The 21,059-nt window shown below is 37.0% G+C and overlaps 1 protein-coding gene across 1 annotated transcript in view; it reads left to right on the forward strand.

Annotated features, from left to right (window-relative positions):
* Positions 1-21,059, forward strand: part of igdcc4 (immunoglobulin superfamily, DCC subclass, member 4) — a 90,574-nt gene that overhangs the window by 49,725 nt on the left and 19,790 nt on the right. Inside the window, exons 4-14 of the mRNA XM_067400796.1 lie at positions 4,653-4,786; positions 10,789-10,920; positions 13,151-13,303; positions 13,565-13,975; positions 15,473-15,637; positions 16,637-16,774; positions 17,463-17,627; positions 18,761-18,982; positions 19,809-19,907; positions 20,027-20,210; positions 20,529-20,656. Coding sequence (XP_067256897.1) covers positions 4,653-4,786; positions 10,789-10,920; positions 13,151-13,303; positions 13,565-13,975; positions 15,473-15,637; positions 16,637-16,774; positions 17,463-17,627; positions 18,761-18,982; positions 19,809-19,907; positions 20,027-20,210; positions 20,529-20,656 — 1,931 coding nt within the window. The remainder of the gene's footprint in view (positions 1-4,652; positions 4,787-10,788; positions 10,921-13,150; positions 13,304-13,564; positions 13,976-15,472; positions 15,638-16,636; positions 16,775-17,462; positions 17,628-18,760; positions 18,983-19,808; positions 19,908-20,026; positions 20,211-20,528; positions 20,657-21,059) is intronic.

Consider the following 21,059-nt stretch of genomic DNA (forward strand, 5'->3'; position numbering starts at 1 on the left):
AAATACTTTTCAACAATATCTATATGGGCCGATTTCAAAACACTGCTTCAGAGCTTTACGGATCAAATCGGTGAATCGGAGCACCAAAGTCATGTGATTTCAGCAGTTTAGCCGTTTGATAGGAGATCTGAATCACTGATTCTAAACAAAAGATTCATAAAGCTCAGAAGCTTCATGAAGCAGTGTTTTGAAATTGGCCATATAGATATTGTTGAAAAGTCGTTATTTTGTTTTTTTGCACACAATAAGTATTCTTGTCGTTTTATAATATTAAGATAGAACCACTGTACTCACATTAACTGTTTAAAATATATTTTTAGTATCCTTTATGGACCTTGAGAGTTTGAATGGCTTTGCTCTCAATAGAGGCCTCACTGAGCCAACGGATTTCATCAACAATATCTTAATTTGTCTTCCAAAGATGAACGAAGTTCTTACGGGTGTAGAACGACATGAGGGTGAGTAATAAATGACATTATTTTCATTTTTGGGTGAACTAACCCTTTAACAAGACACACCTGAAAGCAATGAACAATGAACCAAGCAGAACGTGACACATAGACAAGCGAACCAATCAGAACATGACACATTCACAAGGCATGATCACATGAGGGCAAGGAAGTCACATGACAAGAAACCAGGAAACATGAAATTACAAAATAAAGCCCCTTTCACACAGGGATTCCGGAAAATACATGGATAATGTGTCCTGGGATCGTTTGATTTTGGTTCATTCACACTGCCAGGGATTTTCCAGAATCTGTGCTTGTGTTCACGTGACATTGATGTGATATAATGCCTCTGCAGCGTCTTAAGTTTGCCTATGATCTACTGATCTATGATCTGATTTCTCTCTCGATAAACCACTCTTGTGGATATTTTTTTCTGATTCGATCATAAACTAGCGCATCACGTACCGTTTCACTACATGCATCAACTCAGCTTCAGCGTCATCACTACGACACACCCCTTACAGCATTGATTGTGGCTTTTGTTCACACAGGGCGAATTCCGGGACTGATCCCGGCAATGTTACTAGGTCCCCATCATGGAATCTATGTCGAAATCAATCCTGGAACGTGTTTGCGTTCACACAGAAGGCACTCTCTCAATTGTATGGCCATTTTCCGGGATCAATGCGCTGTGTCAAAGGAGCTTAAAGACATGAACCAACACAACCCAACCAATGTGACAGCTAGATCTTAGGATAAACTCCTGATTTGATTGCATAAAGGGCATTTGGCTACTGATTCTTAATTGTTTGTTAAAAATCAGGAGCAAAACATGCTATGTTTCAGAAAGCTGGAGTGAAATCTCTATTTTTTTCTTTTTATTCTCAGTCTCTCTTTGCTTTTTCTCGACCTTTTCTTTCTTTTTCTCTCTTGTACAGCCATATGCTTGAACTTGAGAGCAAGAGTGTCTTTTTTATTTTATAATAAGAACATGCATCTCTTGCTTTCTTTCTATCACTTGCACATACACACATAAGCAAGCACATAAAAACACTTGCACACAGAGAGATGTAGGTGTGCAGCATACACTTAAAGCACATATTATAACCACAGTATCTTTCAGACTGAATGTCCAGTGTTATTCACCATCCTGGTACCTTGGAGAGCATTGCAGATTTTAAAATCAATCTTTAATATCTACTGTTTCACATGTATGTCAATTCACTTCATGATATCCAGCAGCATGATAATATTATTATTATTATTGTGCATCAGGTTTTTTATACCTACTGTTTACTAATGGTTGTTTGGGTAAGAGTTAATGCTTACTAAAAACATGCAGAGTGAAAAGGAAAGACTTTCGAAATGTCAAATGAGGACAGAGAATTTTATTAAAATGTCTTCTGATTGCATCATTGAGAGATTTCATCATCTGCTGTCAGTTTCTGTTGAAGTATCCTCTGAGAAATGTTTCTCTGCATATGACAGCAGCTGTGCCACAGTGTACATCAAATGTCATTAAATTGAGTTTTATTTAAATTTTGTTTTTATTGGATGGTATAATGGACAGGAAAGCACAGGCAGAGAAAGGGAGAACTGGAGTGAGACATGACCCAGGCTTAACTTGAACCCGGGTCCCCATGAGCAACATGCTACCCTCTGTGCCACCACTTCGACTAAAATGGAGTGCAAAAAGTTTGGGTGGAGCTTGTTTATGTAGACTTGAAGAAGATATTTTAAAAAATGTTGATGGTAGCCATTGACATAGTAGGGGGAAAAAATTGTATGGAAGTCAATGGCTACAGTCAACTGTCTGGTTACCAACATTCTTTAAATTATCTTCTTTTGTATTGACCACCAAAACAAAATTAGGAACCTTTAAAATAGCATAATAGGGGCAATTTAAAGGTGCTATCGAACGTTTTTTTCAAAATATCTGAAATGTGTCTGAAGTTTCAGCTCAAAATACCCCATAGATTTTTTTTAATTATTATTTTTTTTAACTGCCTATTTTGGGGCATCATTATAAATGAGCCGATTCAGGTTGCGGCCCCTTTAAATGCTCACGCTCCCCGCCCACGGAGCTCGCGCTTGCCTTAAACAGTGCATAAACAAAGTTTACACTGCTAATATAACCCTCAAAATGGATCTTTACAAAGTGTTCATCATGCATGCTTGCATGTATGTGTCAGATTATGTGAGTATTGTATTTATTTGGATGTTTGCATTTTATTCTGAATGAGTTTGAGGCTGTGATCCGTGGCTAACGGCTAATGCTACACTGTTGGAGAGATTTATAAAGAATGAAGTTGTGTTTATGAATTATACAGACTGCAAGTGTTTAATAATGAAAATAACGACGGCTCTTGTCTCCGCGAATACAATAAGAAACAATGGTAACTTTAGCCACATTTAACAGTACATTAGCAAAATGCTAATGAAACATTTAGAAAGTCAGTTTACAAATATCACTATAAATATCATGTTATCATGGATCATGTCAGTTATTATTGCTCCATCTGCCATTTTTCGCTGTTGTCCTTGCTTGCTTACCTAGTCTGATGATTCAGCTGTGCACAGATCCAGACGTTAATACTGGCTGCCCTTGTCTAATTCCTTGAACATGAGCTGGCATGTGCAAATATTGGGGTCATACATATTAATGATCCTGACTGTTACGTAACAGTCGGTGTTATGTTGAGATTCGCCTGTTCTTCAGAGGTCTTTTAAACAAATGACATATATATATAAGGAGGAAATAATGGAGTTAGAGACTCACTGTATGTCATTTCCATGTACTGAACTCTTGTTATTCAACTATGCAAAGATAAATTCAATTTTTAATTCTAGGACACCTTTAATACTTTTATTCAGTAAGGATGGATGTTCTTTTGACATTTCTAAAAAAAAAAAAAAAAAAAAAATGAAAAAATGAACTGCTTCTGCAAAAATATTAAGCAGTAAAACTGTTTTTAACATATAATTGCACCTTTTGAGCTTAAGTGACTTCTTTCAAAAACAAAAATCTTACCAACCCCAAACTTTTGAATGGTAGTGTATGTACAGTATATAAACTTTTTAATGAAAGAAAATTTTACATTCCAATGGGGGACCTTGACTCTTTTCAACACTAAATTACAGACTGCTAGACTCTTAGCCATCTGTTAACCACTTTAAATCATTAGCTGTAAGATTGTATGCACAGTAAACGTACAGTCCAGAAGTAAGTTCTAGTAGTCTTGCTGTATTTGTCACTGCATTGAAGTCTCTCACATCTTGCAGTTTCCCTCCCCCTCCCCCTCCCCCCCCCCTCCCCTCTAGCAGTTTGGAATTACAAATGAGAACAAACTTTAAAAAGGATACAGATTGTCTGCATCAGGTGCTTTCTTTTGTATCCGTAAAAAGTGTATTTTGTATTCATTCTTCATATTAATGAGAACACACTTGCACATTAGCCATGCATTAATACACACTGTCGTGTTCTGGCGGCTGCTGCAATCACTCTCTCATTTACATCCCGAGCGCAGCTGAGGCGGTGCCGTACTGCTGGAGGTGTAGCTCTGGTGTGGATGTGTCCTCAGCTGAACTCTCACAGCCCCAGTGAATTCTGAATTCTATAATGCACCCGGTTTCAACCCGCTCGCACTCACAGATGGACATATTCACCCAACCTTGGTCTTCATGGCCTTTCTGCCAGAGTGTCTTGCTCATGGGGATGAGTCTACAAGATTAATGGTGTATAATATCGGTCCTGAATGAAAAGAGGATTTGAAAACGGTCTTTTGGGGAGAAAGATGACTATAGAATGAATATTAGTGATGCAACCTGACCTTGCCACTGCAAACAAAGAGAGAAAGAGTGAATGGAAGAAAGAAATTGAAATGGTCTTATGAAGATACAAGCTGTCATTTTGGACTGTTCTCCTATTTTCTCCTATACATAAAGTCTGTCTCTGCTTCTTTTCTCTATATTTTTCACTCCCCCGCCATGTTATTTCTGCAGTATGGTTTGTGTGTATTGCCGCTTTATATGTTTCTCTGAGCTGACTGGTGCTTAGTGCTGGCATAAATAGCAGATGTCTAGCCTCCTAAGGCTTAAAAGAAGCTTCAGTTTAGAAGAACGACAAACAAACACACACACATATTGACACTTTCGGTTGATTTAGAAATGCTAATGCTTATCTCTTTCTTTCTCTTACAGGTACATATCTCTTCCAAACGGGGTGCTGCAGATTTTAGGAGTCTCTAAAGAAGACGAAGGCTTGTACCGTTGCGTGGCCTTCAACTCTGCCAGCAAGCGCTACAGCCAAGATGCTTCTCTCACAGTTAGCCCAGGTACAAAGACCTGTTCCTAATTACCCCTTCATAGACAGCTTTTCATTATTCCTGTTCTGTCGGCCTCACATAGAATTTTCAAGCACCATTCACCTCAGTTCTCTGACTCACACACAGTAATGGCCTTATAGAGGTTTAGAACTCAGTGAGTGCATTCTCTGAGAATTCATTAAACACCAGAATTAGAGAGTTCCACTTATTAGTGCTAGTTATAATGTTAGTTCTAACTTAGTTTTTCTGCTCTTTCTATGACACTTGGAAGTAAATGGTCTGTTTTTGTTACGTTGCCTTCTACTGTTTTTCTACTGTTCCACTGTAGAAAAACTCTGTAAAATAAAGTGCTACCCATTTTTCTACAGTGTCATTGTTACATATGTTACATGCAGTTAGTATAGTAATAACTATAAATTATGCATAATTACATGTAACTAACCCTAAACCAAACCAAACCTTAATCCTAATCCTATAGTAAGTACATGTAGTGACTAAATACACAATACTTAAATGTATAATTACAGTGTAACAAAGACACCTTAAAATAAAGTGTAACCGAAAAATGGATAATGATCTGGTACAAAATTACCAGTATGTTTTCCATTAAGTTTATGGACATTTAAAACACAACACAATGCACTGCATTATTCAGAATACGGGTAAAACATTTGTGAAGTATTCTTTCATATTAAAGGAATAGTCAACCCAAAAATGACATTTCTGTCATCATTTACTCACCCCCATGTTGTTCTAAACATGTATGCATTTCTTTCTTCTGCTAAACACAAAAAGAAGATATTTTGAAAATTGTTGGTAACCAAACAGTTTCATTCTCGTCGACTTTCATTGTTTGTCCATACAATGGAAGTCTCTCAAAATATCATGATATTTTGGTAATATCTTAATCTTTATCTCCATGCCTAATATCTCCAGACAGTGATTCATGTTTTTGGAGTCATGAACCTGGAGACTGCAGCACTACATGTAGTGAGTTTTTAAAAGCTTAACTTAAAGGGATAGTTCACCCAAAAATGAAAATTGTGTCATCATTTACTCACCCTCAAGTTGTTCTAAACCTAATTTCTTTGTTCTGCTGAACACAAAGGAAGGAAAAATTTGGAAGAATGTTTGTAACCAAGCAGATCTCACCCTCCATTGACTACCATAGTAGAAAAATAAATACTATAGTTTTCATTGGGGGGCGAGATCTGTTTGGTTTCTGACATTCTTCCAAATATCTTCCTTTGTGTTCAGCAGAACAAAGACATTTATACAGGTTTGGAACTACCTGAGTGGGAATAAATGATGACAGAATTTTCATTTTGGGTGAAGTCTCCCTTTAATATTGATCATATATGGCTGCCGAGATAGTATTCTCACTTGAAACAGAGTGGAGGCCGAAAGACTACTCGTTACGTCATGACTTAACAAGTGGATTACTTTACAGTTGATGGACAGGTTTCTAAACAGCATATGTTCCTTTCGTGTAAAAATGAGTGGTAATTGGTCCAAATTTATTCACCTTCCTTAAGTCATAAAAATATGAAATTAGCTCTTTTGCAGCTTAATTTTGATTTTTGGTCTCTTTTCAATGAAAGTTACAATACATTTTCATAATACTCGAATTTTCATATACAACCCAAACCCGTTTTTTAAATTTGAATGAAATGAAAACTAAAAGACTTTCAAATCACATATTTTATTCACTATAGAACATGGATAACATAACAAATTTTTAAACTGAGAAATTTTACACTTTTATCCACTAAATGAGCTCATTTCAAATTTGATGCCTGCTACTGGTCTCAAAAAAGTTGGCACGGGGGCAGCAAATAGCTGAAAAAGCAAGAAATTTTGAAAAGATTAGCAGGTTAATTGATGTCAGGTCTGTAACATGATTAGCTATAAAAGGGATGTCTTAGAAAGGCAGAGACTCTCAGAAGTAAAGATGGGCAGAGGCTCTCCGATCTGTGAAAGAGTGTCTAAAAAGATTGTGGAATACTTTAAAAACAATATTCCTCAACATCAAATTGCAAAGCCTTTGCACATATCATCATCTACTGTGCATAACATCATCGAAAGATTCAGAGAAACTGGAGAAATTTCTGTGTAAGTAACAAAGCCGAAGACCTTTATTGGATGCCCGTGGTGCTTCGGGCCCTCAGACTACACTGCATAACTCATCGGCATGATTGTGTCAATGACATTACTAAATGGGCCGAGGAATACTTCCAGAAACCACTGTTGGTAAACACAATCCGCTGTGCCATCTGCAGATGCCAACTAAAGCTGTATCATGCAAAAAGGAAACTATATGAGAACATGGTCCAGAAGGGTCGTCGTGTCCTGTGGGCCAAGGCTCATTTAAAATGGACTGTTTCAAAGTGGAAAAGTGTTCTATGGTCAGACGAGTCCAAATTTGACATTCCTGTTGGAAATCATGGACGCCGTGTCCTCCAGGCTAAAGAGAAAGGAGACCTTCCAGCGTGTCATCAGCATTCAGTTCAAAAGCCAGCATCTCTGATGGTATGGGGGTGCATAAGCATAAGTTTCATGTTTTGAAAGGCACTATGAATGCTAAAAGGTATATACAGGTTTCCAGACGACTTCTATTTCAGGGAATGCCTTGTGTATTTCAGCAGGACAATGCAAAACCACATACTGCAGCTATTACAACAGCATGGCTTCGTCGTAGAAGAATCCGGGTGCTGAATTAGCCTGCCTGTAGTCCAGATCTTTCACCTATAGTGAACAGTTGGCACATTATTAAATGAAAAATACGTCAAAGACTCTTCAGCAGCTGGAAACCTAAATCAGGCAAGGATGGGACCAAATTCCAACACCAAAACTCCAGAAACTCATAACCTTGATGCCCAGACATCTTCAAACTTTTTTTTAAAAGAAGAGGAGATGCTACACTATGGTAAACATGCCCTCGTCCCAACTATTTTGAGACCTATAGCAGGCATCAAATTTGAAATAAGCTCATTTTGTGCATAAAATTGTAAAATTTCTGTTTTAACATTTGTTATCTATATTCTATTGTAAATAAAATATTGGCTCATGTGATTTGAAAGTCTTTTAGTTTTTATTCTATTCAAATTGAAAAAATGTGCCAACTTTTCCGGAATTCGGTTTGTATAAACAATTTTATATCAAAAGAACATTGGAAATGTGATTACTCATGATATGACCCCTTAAATTGTGAAACATCAGTTTTATGGTTCTCTTTCAGTCTTTTTATTTTAAGTAAAGTTTGAATATCTGCAGTGGCCCTTTCAGTGTTTTATGTGTGTGTGTGTTTAAGTGCCCTCTGCAGAGGTGGTCTGTGTTGCAGGCAGAATTGATTTCCTGCTGTCCTTAAGGCTGGGAAGGCTGATGAAATGGAATGGGCAAAAGGAGGGATGGAAGAGAGGAATGAGATGAGGAACAAAGACAGTGAAGGCTAGAGAGATAAAAAAGCTAAATGAAATAAAAGAGAGTATGGGAAGACGAGGGAGACTGATTGGTAAAGCTATGAAGTCAATCTCTGCCTTTTCCCCCCTCACACACACCTCTGAAAGACTTAAATCTCCATGCTGACCTTTGCTCATTTCCATTATGCGTCTGTGTTATCATCCAGAGACCTGAATGATTTTCTCTTCGTGTTTCCATCTCACACTTTCATCATTTAAGCCATCTTTCTAATTGTTCCACATTCATGTTTCTGCTTCTTCCTCTCTTCTACTCCTATTTGCTCTTCCAACCCTTTTATTTGTTTCAGTTGCTTCATAAAGCTTCTTCTCTCCCTTTTTGGAAGAAAATGAAATGGATTAAGTGGAGTGTGTCTGGGTGTGAACGATAGAATAAGAGAAAGAGAATAGTTAATAAAAATGAAAGAGAGATTGAGAGAAGGAAAGATTTTTTTTTTCTGTTTTTTTTTTTTTCTTGTTTTATTATTATTTTCTATGGCAAGATGCATTGATGCATTTGACACCAAAATGAGAGAAAGAGAAAAAAAATAAAATGAGCAAAGAATTGAAGAACCCCAATATGCAACTTTTTAACCATGACAAAATGTAATTCTTAGAGATGGACATGTAAAAACACTGGCTGCTAGATACGTTTTATCATGTGGCTAAATATGCATTATCTGTATCATCCCAGTATGTTATGTATACACTTTTGTTCACCATGGTGACCCTGTGTGTGTCTGTATGTGTATGTAGACATTTTATGTAATGCTATTGGCCTTCAGTTACATAAACACTTCAGTCGCTCACCTTAGCTTTCATGTTATGTGTTGTCTAACGTAAGTTACTAACTTCTCAATTAATATGTTCTATTTTTGCATACCTCCTCAGCTTTGCCAGTTTATTAAATATGTAGAGGCTTGCCAATAAAGTTGAATTGAATAGTGAGACAGAATGAGAGAAAGACAGACTGAAAGAGAGCAAACTTCACCTTGAGGTAATCATAGTTTTGCTCTGTGAATGCAACACATCTTTTGCCCCTGACACCAGACAGCTCAATTACACAGTCAGTAACAGTCATTGTGAGAGTGTGATTCAGGTATCTCATGTCTCTGAGATGTAAGGCAGTAGTTTGGCTCATCTGCATTTTGCTTGATACTGTATATTTGGTTACACTTTCACTTTATCTTGAAAGAGCCATATAGCAAACTTTTGCAGTTGATCATGGTCTGTAATGGCCTGCTGTTCTCATTATAAGGTTGTTTTAAAAACAGGCGCACGTCCACTGTATATTGCTTTTACATGGTGCACCCTGTAGCCTCAGACAGAAATCTGACCCTTTTTAAATCCCTGGGCTCTCATGCATATGTTATTGCTGCTGTATGTAATCAGAGTGATTAATTTATGATCGTCATACCGTATCCATAGCTGCACGCTAATGTTTTGCTTCATTATCATCTGTGGGTGTGTCTACTGAATTCATACAGGCTCTTCTGAGGCCACAGGAACAGGGCCTTTACCACTAAATGTATAGTTTTTAGTCAAGTCGAACTTTATTTAGAGAGCACATTTAAAGGGTTGGTTCACCCCAAAATGAAATTTCTGTCATTAATTACTCACCCTCATGTCGCTCCTTACCTGTAAGACCTTCGTTCATCTTCGGAACACAAAAAGATATTTTGATGAAATCTGTGAGATTTTTTTTCTGTAGCCACTCCACAGTCAAAAGTCTTTTGCTTTTGACTATTAGTGAATCTCCAGTTGTCACTGATGATTGTCATTTGGATCTTTCTGGATTACAATCCACCATCAAAATGATAAGTTTAATTATTTTAGCTGCTGTGAGAACAGGCTATAAATGATCCGCTACCAGCAGCATCCTCATGTGATAAAACTGACTAGCCTGGACTCCTTCCTTTCTGTTTACGGACGTGACGTAATGACGCACAGAGGAACTGCTGCATGCTCAAATTTCCGCAAATTGTCGCTCTTATTATAAAACATTATTACAAGCTTGCCGTTGTGAATCGAGCTAAGATAATGAGATAGTTTTGAACACTGGCTGGTTATGTACTTGCTCAAAAATTGATTTTGGATCATTTTTAACCCAAAAAATGCAGCTTTAATAAATATAAAGTTTAAAAGAAATCTTTTGTTACATTATAAATGCCGTTTCTGTCAGTTTGATCAATTTAATGCATCTTTGTTAAATAAAAGTATATATATTTTTCAAATATATTATTTATATATATCTTATTTATATATGAGAGCTGCAAACCAGAAAACATGACACCTATCCTCTTAGGCCTCAAAGATGGCCTCTTTTTAAATCTTTCTATCTCTGTTTCATTACTCTTTCCTCCTCTCCTCAATCCTGTGCGTTTTGCTCTATCTCTGTCTCTCTCATTTCTCGTGAGCAGAAGAGGAAACGGAATCCTCTGTTGAGTTAGTTGCTTGACTAGTGCTGCTTTCACTCAAGCAAACCATTGTGCCTGATGGTGAAGGCTCTATCATGTACACAAACACACACTCATAGTCTGTGTCTGACATGTGTAGGTCTGTCTCAGGAGAGTGAGGTGGTGATTGTGGCTCCACCGCGGAACTCTACAGTGGTCATGGGTCGTCCAGCTGTGATGGAGTGCATGGCTCAGGGTGAGCCCAAACCCTTCGTGTCATGGAGCAGACAGGGTAAGACGCAAACACAAATATGTTATTACACTCATACATCCGTATCTATTGTAGCAGACTGTAACTAACAGGTTGTAGGCTTTTGGGGATCTGTGTGTGCATTTATTTGAACCTGGTCTATATATTGAGCCTGAACATGGCCCTTAAACAAGACTATGCAATCTCATTTGATCAAATTACGATGGAAAAAAAAACGAAGACTTAAACCTAAAAAAGTTCACTTTCTTTTTACTTCCTTTCCGAGCATTTAGACACAGATGCATAGATGGATTGTATGTGTGTGCAATTCGTATATATAAGAAATTTAGCTTTTTATTAAAATGGTTACACTTTCTGTGATAGTCCACTTTAGAAATTCTACTAACTGTAAGATACTTTGTAACTACATTTTAGTACACTGTTTATATATGCATAGTTTATGGTTAGAGTAGCAGAATAAGTTGACATGTAGTTGCAAAGTCACTTGTAGTCAGTATATCTGTTGGAGGATATGTTAGCAGATATTAAACATCTAATACTCTAACTGGTAGGTGACATGTAGTTTTAGAGTTACTTATAGTTAGCAGAATGTCTAAAGTGGACTATTGAAATGAAGCATTACATTACAATATATTAAAAAAATGTGTGTGTGTATGTATATATATATATATATATATATATATATATATATATATATATATATATATATATATATATATATGGTAACACTTTTACACATTAACATGAATTAACAATACTTCTTCTCCAGCATTTACTTTAATGTTCATTTCAACATTTACTAATACATTATTAAAATCAAATGTTGTATTTGTTAACATTAATGCACTGTGAACTAACATGAACAAACAATGGATTTTTACTTACTAACATTAGCAAAGATTAATAAATACTGTAGCAAATGTATTGCTCATTGTTAGTTCATGTTAGTTAATACATTCATTTTAACAAATGAGGCCTTATTTTAAAGTGTTACCATTTAAATATCATTTATTTTTCACGAATTCCTTTTGGGCTTGGGTTGGCTAGAGGACCCGAACTAACTGGGTCGGTCAGTTTGAAGTAGGAGAGCCTGGTAGGTTCGAAACCTGGTGTTAAATTCTTAAACAATCATTGCTGTGCCCTTAAACCCCTGGTTGATTGGGAGACACTGTGCTTATAATAAGTGCATTGTTGTATTGAATAAAAGTGTCAGCTAAATGACCAAATTGTAATTAGTACTGTGTCCACTGTGAACTTGGAGTGCTTAGAACAATGTAAATGAACCACGCATATTTGTGATTTATAGAGTGAGCTTATATGTCTGCTTTATAGACACGTGGCTCTGCTGCAGCAGACACCCCAACTACCCACCCTTCACCCCCACTGTTACTGCTTACAGCCAGGTTCATTACAGACCTCATTTTGTCTCCTTTTCTCCACAGTGATTCCAAGGATGTATAACTGAGTGCATTATTCTCATTAGGTTTCATAAAAAAATTAACAAGATGTTGTAAATTGCAGAAGCTGTCTTTTTTCTTTGTTTGAGTGCTAATATGGCAGCCGCAGACGGTCAGTGTCTAGGAATTGTTAATGCATGCCGTACCTCCTCCAGTGCTGTACTGACCTCTGTCGGTTCACATTGCTCATTGCACACCAGTATAGGGTGCTATGCAGTTTTTGAGATAGATATTTTTCTTAGCAGCTTAAAGGGATAGTTCACTCAAAATTAACAGTCTGTGAGCATTTCATTGTCATGTTGTTCCAGACACGCACTTTCTTTTCTGCCATGGATCACAAAAGGATCACAAAATGTTGAATGGACACTTTTTTTATATATACTCTTATGGAGCTTTTGCATTATTCATTGAAACTTGAAACCTTCTGTCCCTATTCATTATAACTGTATTGTGTTCAACAACGTTGAGGGTAAGTAGATGACAGATTTTTTTTTTTTTTGCTGAACTACTAAAAAACTCGTCATTTTGTTTAATAGTGTACACAAGACTTGAATAGTTGGAGTATTCAAGTCATGTGTACACTATTAAACAAAAGCGTTGTTAAATTGTAAAATATATCTTTTTCAAGGTGCCATTTCTCCTATGGACAGTTGAATTCTTGAAGAAATTGTCAGTGTTTTGATGCTTTCTCAGTCTTGATTGATTTATTTCTTGTTTTCTTTTTAATTTTATACATTTTTTTACGTTATTATTTTGCATTCTTTTTACACAACCACTCCTCTGGGATGCATTAGATGGGAAGCCTATATCTACAGATGTGGTTGTCCTGGCAACCAACCTAGTGATTCCTGACACCCGCAGTCACCATGCTGGAGTGTACGTGTGTCGTGCCAACAAACCCAAGACCAGAGATTTTGTCTCATCTCCCGCTGAACTTCGAGTACTGGGTAACTGAGTGTGTGTGTGTATTTTCTTTTAACATATTCTGAATAAATACTGGATACATTACTGAGGGATTGTAGATAATGCATCATGCATAATGTATCATGAATAATGAACAAAAGCATATTTATATTAACATTAACCTACATTACATGTTAGTTGGTTGTACCTAATGTGTTAATGTTAAAAAAAAACTGAACTGTGTTGTAAAGTTTTGGCAATATTTCTATATGATCTTCTTTTGTCTCTGCTCTCATTCTGCCCAGCTCCACCAGTCATCCTCCAACCCCCAGAGGCAGTGTCCCTGTCCCGGGGGAATACGGCTCGGTTTGTGTGTAATAGTTCTGGTGACCCTCCTCCTGCTCTGCGCTGGCTCAAGAATGGAGAACCGGTCCAGTCTAATGCCCGGGTTAAGACTCAGAACCCTGGAGTTCTGCTCATCAACCAGCTGCGGCTGGACGATGCGGGATATTACCAGTGTATTGCTGCCAACAGTCTGGGCACCGCCTGTGCCACTGCCAAGCTGTCCGTCATCGTGAGGGAGGGGCTACCTAGCCCTCCTCGTCATGTGTCGGCCACACCCCACTCTAGCACTTCAGCACTGCTCACCTGGGACCCACCTGAACACAACAGTGACCAGATCATCGGCTTCTCAGTACACTACCAACGCACGGCAGGTGAGAGAGAGAGTGTGAATGTGTGTGTGTTTCAGAATTCAGAATGGGAAACAAAAAGAAATGCATTACCTAATGAGGAGATAATTTATCAAATAAATAATACATTTGTTACAATAATTTTTAGAGGTGGCATAAATGCAATGCAATAATTGGCCTATAGTACTAAACAAAAATTTGGTAACATTTTTCATTGATTAATATTTAAAAAATACTACTGACCAAATGCATAATGTTTATCTTTATCTAGACATTGTCAAACAGTCAATAATTACATTGATTTACAGTAAGTTGTAAAGTACAGTAAGACAGATGGTTGTAAGCTGCAAGTTGGATTTACTAAAAAGAACCAGCTGATAAGAGCCATTTGTTCTGTAATCAAAGGTCACTACTGAATAAATAACGCAGGAATGCTTTTTCTAAAATATCTCAAATATTCTGTATTTTCAACATTTTTTCAAAAAATAAAAACATTCTGAATAAGAGCTGGTTCTCAGTTCCAACCATATTCATCATTTTAAATCAGTGTTTAACTCAGTGTTATTATTTTAACTAAAACAATCATCTTATTTATTGAAATAAAAATATTACATGTAAAACTAAAATGAAAATTAAAAATGTTGCCTTGAAAACTAACTGAGTTTGATGTGCTAATATTACTAAAACTGAAATGAAAGTAAAGCTAAATAGAAATGTTTAAAAACAAACAATAACTAATAAAAATGACAAACGCACATAACAAAATTACTAAATCTAGAATTGAAATGAAAACTTTAAATATTAAAAAGTTCATTCAAAATATGACTAAATACTATAATAGTAAGTGATTTTTATTTCTATAGCACGTTTCCAGAGCAAGCATCACAAATTGCTTTACATCCAAAATATAAAAAAGAATTATCCAAAAATAAGAATAAAAGACATTAAAAACAGACAATCAATAAAAAGGTGCATAGAAAATTTAGACAAAAGCAAGTGAGTTTTTAGCTGCTTTTTAAAAATGTCAACAGATCTTCGATCCAAAGGGAGAGCGTTCCACAACTTAGGAGCAACTAGTCACCTTTAGTCTTTACTATAATACTATAATAAAAAATATAAATACTATAATAGTGTTTAAATAGTACTAAAATAAATTTGGAAAATGTTATCTTGTTCTTAAATTTCCCAAAAGCTTTCTGTGACCTCTTTCCTATTTTGTTGCTGGAAGTTACTGAAGTCCCTGTTTGACCTGCAGTGTTTCTCATTACACTAAGTGTAGCCAACTTAAGTGGATCAGTCCGCAGAGAAAAATCCTGTCTCATTACTTTACCGAAGCCAATCCACTTCATATATCACTGCTGTACAGAACCACAAGCCATATGTAAGCTCCAGCTGTTATTGATGGGGTCATTCTTCTCCTCATTTAGAATCTCAGAAAAAAAAAAATGTTTTTTTTCTTAGATCAAATAAACAAATGTACTATTTGTTTGTACTATAAATGTACTATTTGTGTGTTTACAGGCTCAGACAACATGGAATATCAGTTTGCGGTGAATAACGACACCACAGAGCTGCATGTAAAGGAGCTGCTCCCTCACACAGCCTACACCTTCTATGTAGTGGCCTACTCGCCCATTGGGGCCAGCCGCCCGTCACAGCCCGTTACTGTGGAGATGCTAGAGGATGGTGAGCACTGACTAATGGGGAGAGGTCAGGTTGATAGATTTTAAAGTGGCAAACTTAGTTATTTTATCTATACAAAAAACTGACTGATATGCTGCTTGATGTTGCAAACTTTTACTTATCATTTTATTTTAATTTATTTTTGTAATCCTAAACACACCGGTTTATAGCAAAAATAGTTTTACCGTTTACTGCACTATTATTCTTCTTCTAGTTATTTAGCTATAGCGGCTAATGAATCTGAAGTCTCAAACATTTACAGGAAATAGCTGAAAAATAAGGTGGATACATAAGCAATTTTCGGAGAAAAAATCTCAAAAAGATCTCAGTGACCTGTGCAATAGACACTAGGGCCCCGTCCCAATTGGGACACTTCATCTGGACTTGCAGTCTTGTGGACTTAGAATAGCTGCTGCGTGCGCATGTCCGTTAAGTTGACAAGACTGTAGGGTGTCCCATTTTTCATTTTAAAAGTGTATTCAGAAGTGCCTCCTTTGCGGCTAGTAAATGCCCTTGATGCACCCTTTTGCCCAGCCTGCATTGAAGCAAGCTCCATAGCAGACTTCTACAGGACTCAGAGGGAGATCTCGAGAGGTTAGGGTTCCATTTGGGACAGGGCCAAGAGCCAAATTCCAAGAAAAAATGAACTTAAAATGCCCGGATGATGCACTTATTTAACTGAAAAATGGAATCATGGACACTTCATGCAGTCAACTGTTGCAACCTTCCTTACATAGTGAAATTTTCGTTCGAGTTTATTTGTATAGCGCTTTTCACAATTCATATTGTTTCAAAGCAGCTTTACCGAAAATGCTTTATAGAAATGTAAAGTGTTTCAGTGGAAGGGGAGGAGCTATTAGACTCCAATGCTGGATGACAAAATAACCTTATAAAATTCATACACTAGACGCTAGAGTGCATAGTATAAGTGCATGGAGTATAGTTTGTCATTTGAGACAACTACTGTTTTGTAGATCATTGTTTGCTTTTTGTTCTTTTCAGTTCCCAGCGCTTCTCCGCAGCTGTCCCTGCTGAGCACATCTCCCACTGACATCAGAGTCATGTGGCTGCCCCTCTCCCCACAGCTGAGCCGTGGAGCCATCAAACGCTACCGCATTGACTATAGAGCGCTGGAGCAGGGTAAGACAGCGCCACCTACTGACACCTTCGGCGTTAACCGTGGAAAGGTTTCTTGAGCCTTTCAACAAAATATTCTTAAAAAATCTAACATTTTTTGTACATCATGTTTGATACATCGGGCTTTTATGGCTCACATAGTATGATATGGGAGAATATGGAATTTATACTCTGAGGAGGAAAAAAACACTGCAGTTTTATGACCAAAGCTCTGTAGTTTAGTTGTGCAATACAATGATGTTTGAGAGAGATGTACAAATGCAGTACATTTTCCTCAAAATCTTTATTTATCATATTTTATCATATTGAAAGTTATGTCTTTTTTGTATCAAATGGAGTGTGTTTGAGGTTTTGCCTTGACACATGTTGATAAATTCATGTTGGCTGCTGAATTCGTAGCTTTGTGCATTTCTCTGCAGTCGCTAGTAGAGCAGCAGGCATGTCTGGGGTATTTTGAGCTGAATGACAAAGACATGGCTGATTGCTTCTGCTCTATTAGTGCTGTGGATGCTTAATGAACAGTAATAAAGGTGGAACAAAAGACAGATTCGGTCTGATGGCCTGTGACACAGAATGAAAGACAGAACCAAAGTCAATTCAGACATCCATTGTTCATGCTTCTTTATCAGCCAACTGCAGAAATGATTTTCACTTATTTTCTGGCACGTGTTTGTGTGTGTGTGCCCTGCAGTGGATCACATATACTCTGTGGAAGTGGGTGGGAATGAGACACAGGTGACTCTAAGGGATCTGAAACCAAATCAAACGTACCAGCTCCGGATTGTGGCAGGAACACAAGCTGGGTTCAGTCAGCCTTCTGAGTGGGCCTCGCACCACACACCAAACCTTACTCAGGGTGAGTAAACACAATATATGCACTTAAAAGCAAATGCACTGTATGCACATAGATACCAGTTTTAACTCACTCAAGGTTAAACTTGTATGCAGTGGTGCCTCCAAGGGGTGCCCGGGGGGCCATTGATCCCCCTAAAACAACATCGACCACCCCGTTAGTCTCACAGTCACCAAGATGTATACATTTTTGGTTACCTCAATGCTCAATAGTGATTTTAATGACTACATGTATTATCAGAAATGAGCCAAACACGCTACTCAGTTCATAAGTGGAATATTTTGAACTTGATGTGTCACCACATGCTTTATTTCCCTAGTTTTCATTTATTTATTTATGTTTTGTGTAGTTTAGATCTTGTTTGACCTGGTTCAAAGTTCAATAGTCAAGTACAAGGTTTTACATACACTACTGTTCAAAGTCTGCTTATGCTAATTTGTTTTTCTGACCAGAAATACAGCAAAAACAGTAACATTGTGAAATATGATTACAAATTAAAATAGCTATCTTCTATAATATATTTTGAAATGTAATTTATTCCTGTGATGGCAAAGCTGAATTTTCAGCATCTTTGCTGTAGTCTTCTGTGTCACATGATCCTTCAGAAATCATTCTAATATGATTTGGTGCTCAAGAAACATTTCATGCTGCTTAATATTTTATGTCTGTACTGTCACTTTTGATCACTTTAATGTGTCTTTGCTGAATAAAAATATTATTTTTTAGCATAAAATCTGCTATGTGAGGTAATCTGTGTATCTTCTGTACAATCCATAGACATTTTGAAGTCATCAGCTGATATTGTCTTATTTTTTTCTCACAAAATTAGACCAAGTAAATTATATTTAGCCAGAATTATTAGCTTTCCCCTATGTTTTGTTTCCTACTGGCCCATCCTAAAGCTAAAATAGGAGAAAACTTAATGGGAAGATAAAATGATTCTGGTCCACATTAATTATGGCAGTGGAATAAGCTTGTAGGCTTCTTTATGGTTGTTTGAAATACTAGTTTAATTTGTTTGCACTTTCAGTGTCTCTCATTAAAAATATCCTGGAGGTGCCACTGCTTATGTACAGCCAATGCACACACAAAATACGCACTGCCTGTCTCACCAACTCCCTCTGTTGTTTTTCCAGTGCTCTTTGCTCCCACTGAGCTCAAAGTGAGAGCCAAAATGCATTCCCTCCATGTCACATGGCAGCCACCGCCCAATCACACTCAGATCACCGGCTACAAGCTTTCCTGGTGGGAGGTGGATGGAGAGGAGCTGACCAATGAGGAGAAGCCTGTGATCAATGAGAAGATTCAACAGATCAAACTGAGGAAGAGAGTTAAACACCATGAGGTCACAGGCCTTGGTGAGAGTTGAGCAGTAACTTTATTCACATATGCTATATTCTAACACAAACATTTATCTGAAACTGCATATCTTATATAACAAAGCTGCTCATACAATTCCCAGTGCAGGGACTATAATCTGAAAATGTAAACGGAGTCCACTAAGTGCAAATAGCGTCCCTTGCTCCAAATAGCGACACTAGCTCTGCCCACCAATGTCTGGTTGGGCCTCTCAGGTTTAAGAAAAGACACACGGAATTCAACGTGGCTCAGCAGTAGCGAGTAAGGCTTGCAGAAATCCAGTCTTTTAAATCCACCTTTTTTGTTGAATCCACCTTTTGCCGAGCTCGCCCCTCTCCATTTTCACATCACATATCACATCAGAAAGGCATTTATTTTCAGTAAAAAAAAAAAAAATGTTCTTAAAGAAAATAAACTTTATAATCAATAAAACTAAATAAAATTGTAATAAATATAATCATTACACTCTAATATTATTGCATCCTGTTGTACAAAAATACTAAGGTGTAAATAGCATCTGCCAATTCAAAGTAGCCTATAGATAGCATCTAATTACTATGTACTACTTTTACATGGTGTAAATAGAATATATCACTATTTTCACCTAGTGTAAATAGTATATTGCTAAGAAAATGCTGCTATTTTCACTTAGTGCAAATAGCTGCTGCCGAATGTAAAATATAAAAATAAAAACTAGAATAGTATCTCTATAATCCTAAAACAACACTGGTCTAACCCACATGAATGTAAATTATGCAAAATGCTTTACAATATCACCATTTGTGATTTTTATTAATTTTTTTGGACCATATGATTTTGTTTCAGCTCCTGATCGGCTGTATGAGGTGAAGGTTTGGGCCTTTAATAAACAGACCGAGGGTTATCCTGCTGTCTGGAAAGGCAGAACAGAGAAACTCACACGAGGTGCGTTTGGTTATGATGAGAAGATAATGATAGATAAAATCACATCTACCTGTCATGTAGATTTAAATCTGAGTAAATTTGTGTGTGTGTGTGTGTCTGTGTGTGTATCATTTTCTTAGTGCGGACACCAAACCCTCTCCCACCATTGCCGCCCATCAGCATCAGAGCTCGTGCAAACAGTTCCACCTCTATCTGGCTCCGCTGGGAGAAACCGCACTTTAGCAATGTGCGAATCATTAACTACACTATACGCTGCAGCCCCGCAGGAATACGCAATGCATCGCTGGTCTCATACTATACCAGGTACCATGCAATTACACAAAAATATTCTTGTATAGTCAGATTATAAACAATCATTGTGAAATAAATACCATACCATACCATTTTCTTACATGCTTCTTTCTTGCGCACTCTTTCACCCAGCAATTATTTTCCAATATTGTATGTTATTTTCTATCATTCTCTCTCTATATATGATATTTATTGCAATATTTGACATTGACTTTAGAATGATTATGAGACATTATATTGACCACACTTCTCTCTAAAGAGCAGGGTTGACTATCAAATAATACTTTATTGGTTAACCAGTCCTCTGTATTTTTCTTTACTGTCTTTCAGCTCTTCTCAGGAGATTTTACTGGGATCACTTAAGCCCTTCACTAGCTATGAAATCGCTGTGCAATCTAACGGAGTTGATATGAGTGGCCCCTTCAGCAGCACAGTGGAAGAATCCACACTTCCAGACAGTGAGTACAGCCCTTTTTAATGCTGTGAAAGATCTTTTGTTCACCCAAAAATGAAAATTCTGTCATTATTTTCTCACCCTTGTGTCGTTCCAAACCTGTAAGATGTTTGTTCATCTTCGGAACACAAATAAAGATATTTTTAATAAAATTAAAAGAGAGAGATTTCTGTCCCTCCGTTGACAGCTACACAACTACTACTTTGATGCTTCAAAAAGTTCATAAAGAGAATGTAAAACTAATCCATATGAATTGGACGGTTTAATCCAAATTAGAGACTCAATCGCTTTATATGATGAGCAGATTGAATTTAGGCTTTTATTCACTTATAAACTTTGATCAGTGAACATAAACAAAAGCTCAACTGAACTTGCTTGATGAGTGAGAACAAACCTCATTGGTTCTC

Source organism: Chanodichthys erythropterus, chromosome 11 (assembly GCF_024489055.1).
Source record: "Chanodichthys erythropterus isolate Z2021 chromosome 11, ASM2448905v1, whole genome shotgun sequence".
In the NCBI taxonomy this organism is placed as follows: Eukaryota; Metazoa; Chordata; class Actinopteri; order Cypriniformes; family Xenocyprididae; genus Chanodichthys; species Chanodichthys erythropterus.